At 38.9% G+C, this 8,019-nt stretch overlaps 1 protein-coding gene across 2 annotated transcripts in view; it reads right to left on the reverse strand.

The window, feature by feature from the left end:
• Positions 1 to 5,227, reverse strand: part of bptf (bromodomain PHD finger transcription factor) — a 36,404-nt gene extending 31,177 nt beyond the window's left edge. For both annotated transcript variants that reach the window (XM_028454454.1, XM_028454455.1), the window contains exons 1-2: positions 4,478 to 5,227; positions 1,819 to 2,632 (exon numbers count right to left, since the gene is read on the reverse strand). In XM_028454454.1, the coding sequence (XP_028310255.1) occupies positions 1,819 to 2,632; positions 4,478 to 4,970 (1,307 nt within the window). In that variant the 5' untranslated portion in view covers positions 4,971 to 5,227. The remainder of the gene's footprint in view (positions 1 to 1,818; positions 2,633 to 4,477) is intronic.
• Positions 5,228 to 8,019: the final 2,792 nt, after the last annotated feature.

The following is an 8,019-nucleotide window of genomic DNA, read 5'->3' on the forward strand; positions in this document are numbered from 1 at the left end:
GATGGAGTGTATTAAATATTAACTGGGAGGCTTGTTGGTGGTAGGTCATAGGATCTAATTCAAAACATTTCGTTGAAAAAGGTGTTAAAAAAATAAATAAAAATCAAAAAAATATTCAAATATTGGAATTTCTATGTACTCATTAGATTACATTTTTATTGTCACTAATTAAAAACTTACATTGAGTAACTAACAGACGTGTACACATACTACTTAAAAGTGGTCAATGTTCCATAAAATAATAAAATTCCTTTGTTTCAGAAAATTACTATTTTGCTTGCAGTGCATGGGTTGTTCATTTAATGCAGTGTTTTTCAATCTTGGGGTAAAAAACTTTGGTAAAAACTCATTAAAATTCTATATATCTAGGGTCATGACCCGAAAAAGTTCGAGAACCTCTGATCTAATGTATTTATTGTCCCTGTTGTACTGGTTGACATTCACATACTTGCTTATCTGATGTGCTCTTACTGGCAAAATGTGTCTAATACAGGGGTCGCCAACCTTTCTGAAACCGTTCATACTTCATAAGTACTGTACAGTCTGAAGGGCTACCAGTTAGAAAAGCACTTAAATTAAAATTTTCATGGTAAGATAATAAGGAAGTATGGATGTAACGATTAATAGTGAGGCAGTTAAAAATCGATTCAAATGTTCACATCGATACTCTGAAATTGAATGACAGTACTTTAAAAAAAAAATATATATATATATTTTTATTTTTTTTTATTTATTTATTTTTTTTTTTACAGCAAAGGCCACTATCCATTTAGAATTTGAAATTCAGGACGCATCACCGTGTTTTAAATCAGAAGTGTGGAACTATTTTGGCTTCCCCAAGACAAAATGAAAGAAACGAGAAACGTGAAATCCAAGGTAAGAGGAGAGAGAATTAAAGCCATTGTTTATCTACTTACATTATTTCTTTGATATGGGATTTGTTTTAAAGTCAAATTGTTAAGGCACAAAACACCTTTACAGTTGCACTTTTTAAAAGAAAAGGAACTATGAACCAGAATTTAAATTAATAGGCTTCTTCTTCATTTGTACTATTTCTTTATTTATTTCATTCAGGATTTATTTTTTTATTAATTTGCATTGTTTTGCATAGTTTATCAAGGGATTTTTTTTGACAACGAAAGATAAAAGAAAATAGTACATTTATTTTTTTTTTATTTTCGAAGAAAAAAAAAAAGGAATATTTTTCAGTCATTTGTCTACAGTCTCATTTTGTAAAATAAATCGTGAGATAATCATATCGTGAACCCAGTATCATGAATCGAAATGTATCAGGAGTTGAGTGAATCATTACATCACTATAAGGAAGGATAGCAGTAACTTAAAACGGTAGGAAACTTTATCTATATCATATATAACATATACTGACCCCACACCAGATCTGCAACACTTAAAAGCATTTGTCACAAGACCTTAGTTAAATATAAAGATGGTTAATTTCATACTAAAACGTTATCAGGTGCAGCAGTATTTAACTCTATTAAGTACTGTTACTAACTACATGTGTCATATCCATTTATCTTTGTGAGTTTGAATCCTGGAAAGTAAATCAGTTTTTAGATGGAGCCCATTGGTGACTAGAGCCCCTGAGGGCACCTTACATGGTCCATGTGGGCCACGTGGGGCTCGCGGGCAGCGTGTCGGTGACCCCTGTCTTAATATATTCTAGCCATTTCCTTTCTTCTGCCTAAAAGCAAACAGACTTTTATAGGCTGAGGAAAACAAATGTGTTGGGAGAAATCGATGGTAACTCCAGGTAAACAAAGGAACACACCATCAGCACAAATGGGACAAACTTACACAATAATCCTTCTGTTTAGAAACCAGTATTTCCTCTGGTGGCGGTCGTATCCGATGGGCTCCTGGCGAATGTACGGCCTGCTTTTCTGAACCTCAGAGACGCAGTCGGAGACACCGGGGACCTTGTGTGCAACGCATATTTCGCATTGCCATTCATCCTCTGGTACCGCCTCCAGCGGAGGTTTTACACACTCCAGGTGGTAGACCGCTGCGCAGGTCTCACAGCACAGCAGGTCTCCCAGACGGTGGCACACCCGACAGTGGTCGTCGTACTGCATGCTGCCGTCGGACATCAGCTCCTCCCGAGCAAGGTTTGTGGTGAGAAACTGGTCCACTAAGAATTGTAGCACCTTGATCTTACTTTCCAGTGAGCCGTACGGATACTCATCCACCTCCTGGTATGGCAGGACGTGATGGTACTCCCGGTCGCTCTCGCAGTACGCCCGCAACACCTCGGGCCACGTCATGCCGTCAATAAAGTACAAAGTGGAGTTGACGCTATCCTTAAGGTCAGCGGGACCGAAGGTGGTGTTGGACGTGTCCTCTTCTCGTAGAATAGCCTTCAGAAGCGTAGTGTGGGTCTCTGCTATTAAAGTGCATTGCTCCTGGCCTATTAGCGCTGCACAGAAGTCCTCAAAGCGGAAAGGGGACAGACGCAGCACCGTGCTAAAGTTCCGTAACACTTCATAGATGGAAATGACGTTGAGCAGTTCGTCGCTGGGCACCAGGAGATCCTCAGAGGATTCTGGGAGCTGCAAAAGTGGGATCTCTGTGTCGATCGTAAGAGGCCGAGGAGGCTGGACTTTTCGCTTTCCTGAAGAACGCACAATGTATGATAATTAGTGTCAGCGTTAAGTCACAGCAGTACTAAAACTGGCATGAAATGCTCTTTGTCTAAAAAACAAACGGCAAAGCATTTACATAGTGTAGAAGATTTTCATGAACAGGGCTGAATGAGTGTGGTGGGAATAACTAAGCAGTAATAATAATAATAAGCAGTTTAAGTAATAACTGCGTCTGTGAAAAACCTAAGCAATATATCAATTTTCTATTTTGGCGATATGTAAAATTACAGTACCACCTATATTGATATATATATATATATTTTTATTAATTTTTTTAAACAAAATAGCTTATTTTGTTTTAAAATACTTGTTTTAGGAGTCACTGCTTTCAGTACTTCTCAGAACAACATGAAAAGCACAGTTAGATGGATTTCTGAGTGCATCCCAACCCTAAATAAGACACATTACAGAACTCACTCACACGTGCTGTCCCTTATAGGAGAAAAAGCACAAAGTGCCACATTTTGTGCAGCTCTTTGTTAATAAATGTGCCTGTGTGGCATTTTTCATCAACAAATGTAAAACAGACTTGTCTTTCTGGTAAGACTTTATTTGAATTAAATGTATCCAGATTTATATTATATATCGCCATTTTGAGAAGAAATATCGAGATATGAATTTTGGTCCACATCACCCAGCCCTACTGACTACCTCTCCTGTGCGTAGCTTAGATCTCTGAGTCAGTAGATAAATATTATGGTGGCCACAAGGCCTAATCTGAGATCAGAAGAGTAGATCACACTCATTCTAGTTCACTGGCCCATTAGTTCAAATGGGCCAGATCAAAAGAATCTAAACATTTACATTCAAATGGCATTTTTACCAATATTTGGCCCTAGTTTAACATTTTAATTTGTGAATTACTACTTAGGACACAGAAATTCTGCTCAAAATTTAAGTATACATAGATATATTAATCTGTTTGTATGTTCTAATAATATAATCCAAAAATTATAGAAATCTAGATCACCATTCACCATTAGGGTCAAAGAATCGTCGTTTAAAAATCAAAGTACAAAACAAGCCATACTTTGGATTACTGGCGGTATTTAAAAAGCTATTCTTAAAGCTTTGTGTCAGTTTGTTTACATTCTTGTTAGACGTGCTGTTGTAGTGGAGCCGGTTCACCACATGGTCGCTGTCATTAGCTAAATGAAGCTGCCTTGTTCACACATCTCAGAAAACTATCTCCTGTATTAGTCAAAAAGATGTTTACATTTTAAGACACATCGCTGCTTAAGTTGCCCTTTTCTTGTTTTAGTAATTGGAAGGAAAAGTTAAAGCTGTGCATGGAAAGCTGTCATTAATGACAGGGATGCTAATCAGGCTAAAGCACTTAGCTTACATAAATAATATAAGTTCAGAAAAATAATTAGGTGGCTTTGGTGTGGAAATTCAATATTACAGTAGGTGACAAAAGATAGGCTATTTTAAAATGGAATTATAAGAGAAAAGTGTGATTCTTGATAATTACAACATACTTTGGAGCTCAAAAGGTTAGCAGGCTAATTAACAAGCTAACATTGTATGCTAGTAGCCAGATGAGAAAAGTTGTTGTTTGAGGAGCAGCTAATGTTCAGGTGCCAATGAGCTGATAATGTGGTACAGAGGACAGGTGGGGATGCTGTTACAGGTCCAAACCCGATGCAGCAGCACGACTGAGCGGATTGAGGCCTCTCTGTGCTGAGTGTGTGTGTGCATGTGTGTATGTGTGTATACGTGTGTGTGTGGATTCTCCATTTTGAACAATAAACCCGTAGCTTCCTGCAGCCATAAGCAGCGTCCCTGTGCAGCCCAGGCTGTGTGCGTTTTACCCGGGGTGCTGGTGTGAGTGCCCTGGCTCCGAAAGCTGCTCTCGGTGCAGTAGCTGGCGTCGTCCTCCACATCCCCGTCCAACACGTCTTCTTCGAGGCAGTCGGACACTTCATCCAGGGCCTCTTCTTCTTCTTCCTCGGACGGTGGCTCATCTTCCACCACCTCTTCCTCCTCAGACCTCAGGCTCACAGCATCCTCCTCGTCGTCGCTCTCATGGTCGTCGTAAACTATGGCTTTGGACGCAGGAGGCCGCCTTCCTCCGCGGCCGCCCCGCACACCTCTGCCGCCTCTGCCCCTTCCTCTGCCCCGCGTTGAGCCCACGGGCGGCCCCCTTTTCTTCTTCGGGGTCTCCCTGCTCGGGCTCTCGGCGTCCTCGTCCCCGCTGTCCCGCAGACGGGGCTTCAGGTTCCTCCTGGGCCGTAAGCCCCGGGACGCTGAGGACGGCTCCTCGGTTTGTAGCGGTTTGGACGGCCTGCCCCTCTTCCCTCTCATGACAGGCGATGTCTGCTACGATCTAAACACAAAGGGTACCGGAAACAGAGCTGCCACGAAACCGAACCGGCGGGGATTCGGATGGTGCACCGAGCCCCAGCAAATCCCCCTTGTATCCACTGCGGTGCGAAAGCTCAAAACGTTAGCCCGGCGCCCCGTTCAGGATCGCTCAGAGCCGCCATTTTTCTTCGTCTCTGCCTCTGAACAAACAGCAGGCCGAGCACACGGGTCACGTGACCGCGCGCTGCCAGCACAGCGGCAACAATGAAGCTGCTTCACTTTCCCCAGTGCACTTAACCACCATCCCATAATAACCCCAGAGCCAAAACGTATTCACTGGAAAACATGGATTTTATCTATTTATGATGCCTCATAGTTTGATTACAAATGAGTGCATCACTAAGCACAAAAAGACCAACCTATAAATAGTTTATTGTAAAACTTGTCATTTTTCATTCATAATTCTGGCTGTGTGCGTCGGTGTTTAATAAAGTTATATGATTATTTAAACATGTATTATTTAATTTATTATTATTATTTAATATGAATATCAACGGCTGGATTGGACGCTCTTCACATAACACAGCAGTGAAACAACATGAATAAATAAATAAAATTAAAAACAAATGGAAATTAAAGACTATTTGGCTTTTATATCAAAACACTAAAAGTGCAACAACATGGTTTCCAAATATGACAATGCAAAATATGCAGTTGAAAAAAATGTTCGAGTTTTCCAAGAACCAGCATTAATTTTTACAGCAAATTTTGATTTAGTTTTAGTCAAAGACTTCTGACTAAGATGCAACTTAGTTTTAGTCTATATTTAGTCAACACTTCTATTTCAGTTTAAGTCCGATTTTAGTCAACTAAATGACATTAAGATTTTAGTTGACTAATTCTGTTACAGATATAGTCAACTAAAATAAAAAAGCATTAGAGTTTATGCAGGAGCTTTAAAATAAAAAACATTTATTTATTCCAACCATTCATTCACCGGGCGCGAGGGGGAAGTACACCCTGGACAGGGCTCCAGTTCATCGCAGGGCATTATTTGTTTATTTATTTATTGATATTGCATGAAACCACATGATCACTTTTGTTCCATTTCACGAAATATATATAAGTCAGTTAAGTCAAGTCTATCAGCGTGTTGTCGTGGCCGCTACACGCACCGATTGGACTGCCCTAACAAAGTCCTAACAGAGTCCTAACAGAGTCCTAACAGAGTCCTGAAAAGTCCTAACAAAGTCCTAACAGAGTCCTAACAGAGTCCTGAAAAGTCCTAACAAAGTCCTAACAAAGTCCTAACAAAGTCCTAACAGAGTCCTAACAAGTCACGTGGTACATACGTCATGTAAAAAAAAAAAAAACTCCGCCTTCCCGAGATGTGCTGAGTGGAGCGGTGGACGTAAAAATATTAATTCCGGAGATTTATTTGAGACAACTTACATTGGACAAAAAACAAGGACAAGAAAGCGACAAAGGTATGTACAGTTAATGAATTATTGTTGTTTTCTAAAGGTGTGTACAGTTAATTAATTATTGTTGCTTTCCAAAGGTGTGCACAGGTAATTAATTAATGTTGTTTTCCAAAGGTATGTACGTTGAAATAGTTATTGTTGTTTTCGCTAAATTTAATTCAACTGTATGTATGCATACAGTTATATGATATATGCAACTGTATACATACCGCTAATGTACATGTTTGTTAGCGGAAACGCCATGTACGTTTCAATCAACAATAAACGCTTTCAGTCAGTGAATTATAGTTTAATAAGCATTATATGGTTATTTTGTCCGATGTTTACCCAAGTAATCTAAAAACGGTTCGCCTATATGTAGAGATGTAACGATTAATCGTAAGGCAGTTAAACATAGGTATCTCGGTTGATATCGATTTTCTGAAAATTGAATCGCAGTAGTTTTTTAACCAGCAGAGGGCGCTATCTACAAGTGTAGGCGGCGGGCGGAGTCTGCTAATACTTTCTTTCTGGCCGCCTTCTACTCTTAAATATGTTATTAAATGATTCATTACCCCTTTAGCACCGAAAGAATATCTGTAATATTACTTGAATATCTGTAAAAGTCACGTTTTTCTATTAGCTCTGTCTGCTAGCATAGCTTCTCTTCTTCACTGCAAGATATCTGCATCCCAACCGACCACTGTGTTACCAGCGCCCTCTGCTGGTCCAAACAAATATGACGTAAATCAGTGCAATCACGGTTTTTTTTTTTTTTTAAAGTCCAATTGTTAAGGCACAAAATACATTTTGAGCAATAACAGCACAAGTGGTTAAGGCAATGGACTAGAAATCCATTGGGGTCTCCCCATGCTGGTTTGAATCCTGCCGACGATTTGTTTGTTTTTTCATTTTGTTTCTCATTCACATATTTAATTTTAGCACAAGCAGAAAATATGAAACTCAAACGATGCTTAATGTGTTTTTAAACGGTTAGTAGCGCCCGTTTTTAAAAAAACTTTAACATTTTTTTATTTTATTTTGTGCAACCGGAAGTAGCTCTTTTCAAAGTACAAATGCATGTGTGTGTTTCTGGCCGATTTTACCTGTTTTTGTAAGAAAACAGAAACAAAAACCAATAAAAAACAAACTCAACGTCTGTTTGATGGTTTTCTGTTTACAAACTATTAATTCATTTTAAAAAAAGCCACTCGTTTTTTGTTTTTTTTAATATCCTTTTCTGGACGAAATATCTCATTACCTAAAAATACACGGACCAATTGTCCTGTTATTGCTACAATGCAAATATTTTGGGTGTTTTATTTAGTAACTTCAAAATAAATCCTAAAATAGCAAAAAAAAATGCGGGTTTTTTTTTTTTAAAACATGTAGTAGCAAAACCTTGCCAGCAGATGGCAGCAATGTAGCAAATATGACGTAATAGTAATACCTTTTTGACCATTGCGGCTTTTTGTTATTAAAAAGCACGATTTTCTAAACAATTGATCACTTCCTATAATGCATAAAATTTGTTTGAGTAAGTTTTTTTTTACCCCCCTGAACCTTAGGTGTTAAATTTGTCTCTA

The sequence above is a fragment of the Gouania willdenowi genome, chromosome 8, assembly GCF_900634775.1.
Source record: "Gouania willdenowi chromosome 8, fGouWil2.1, whole genome shotgun sequence".
NCBI classification, from domain to species: Eukaryota; Metazoa; Chordata; class Actinopteri; order Blenniiformes; family Gobiesocidae; genus Gouania; species Gouania willdenowi.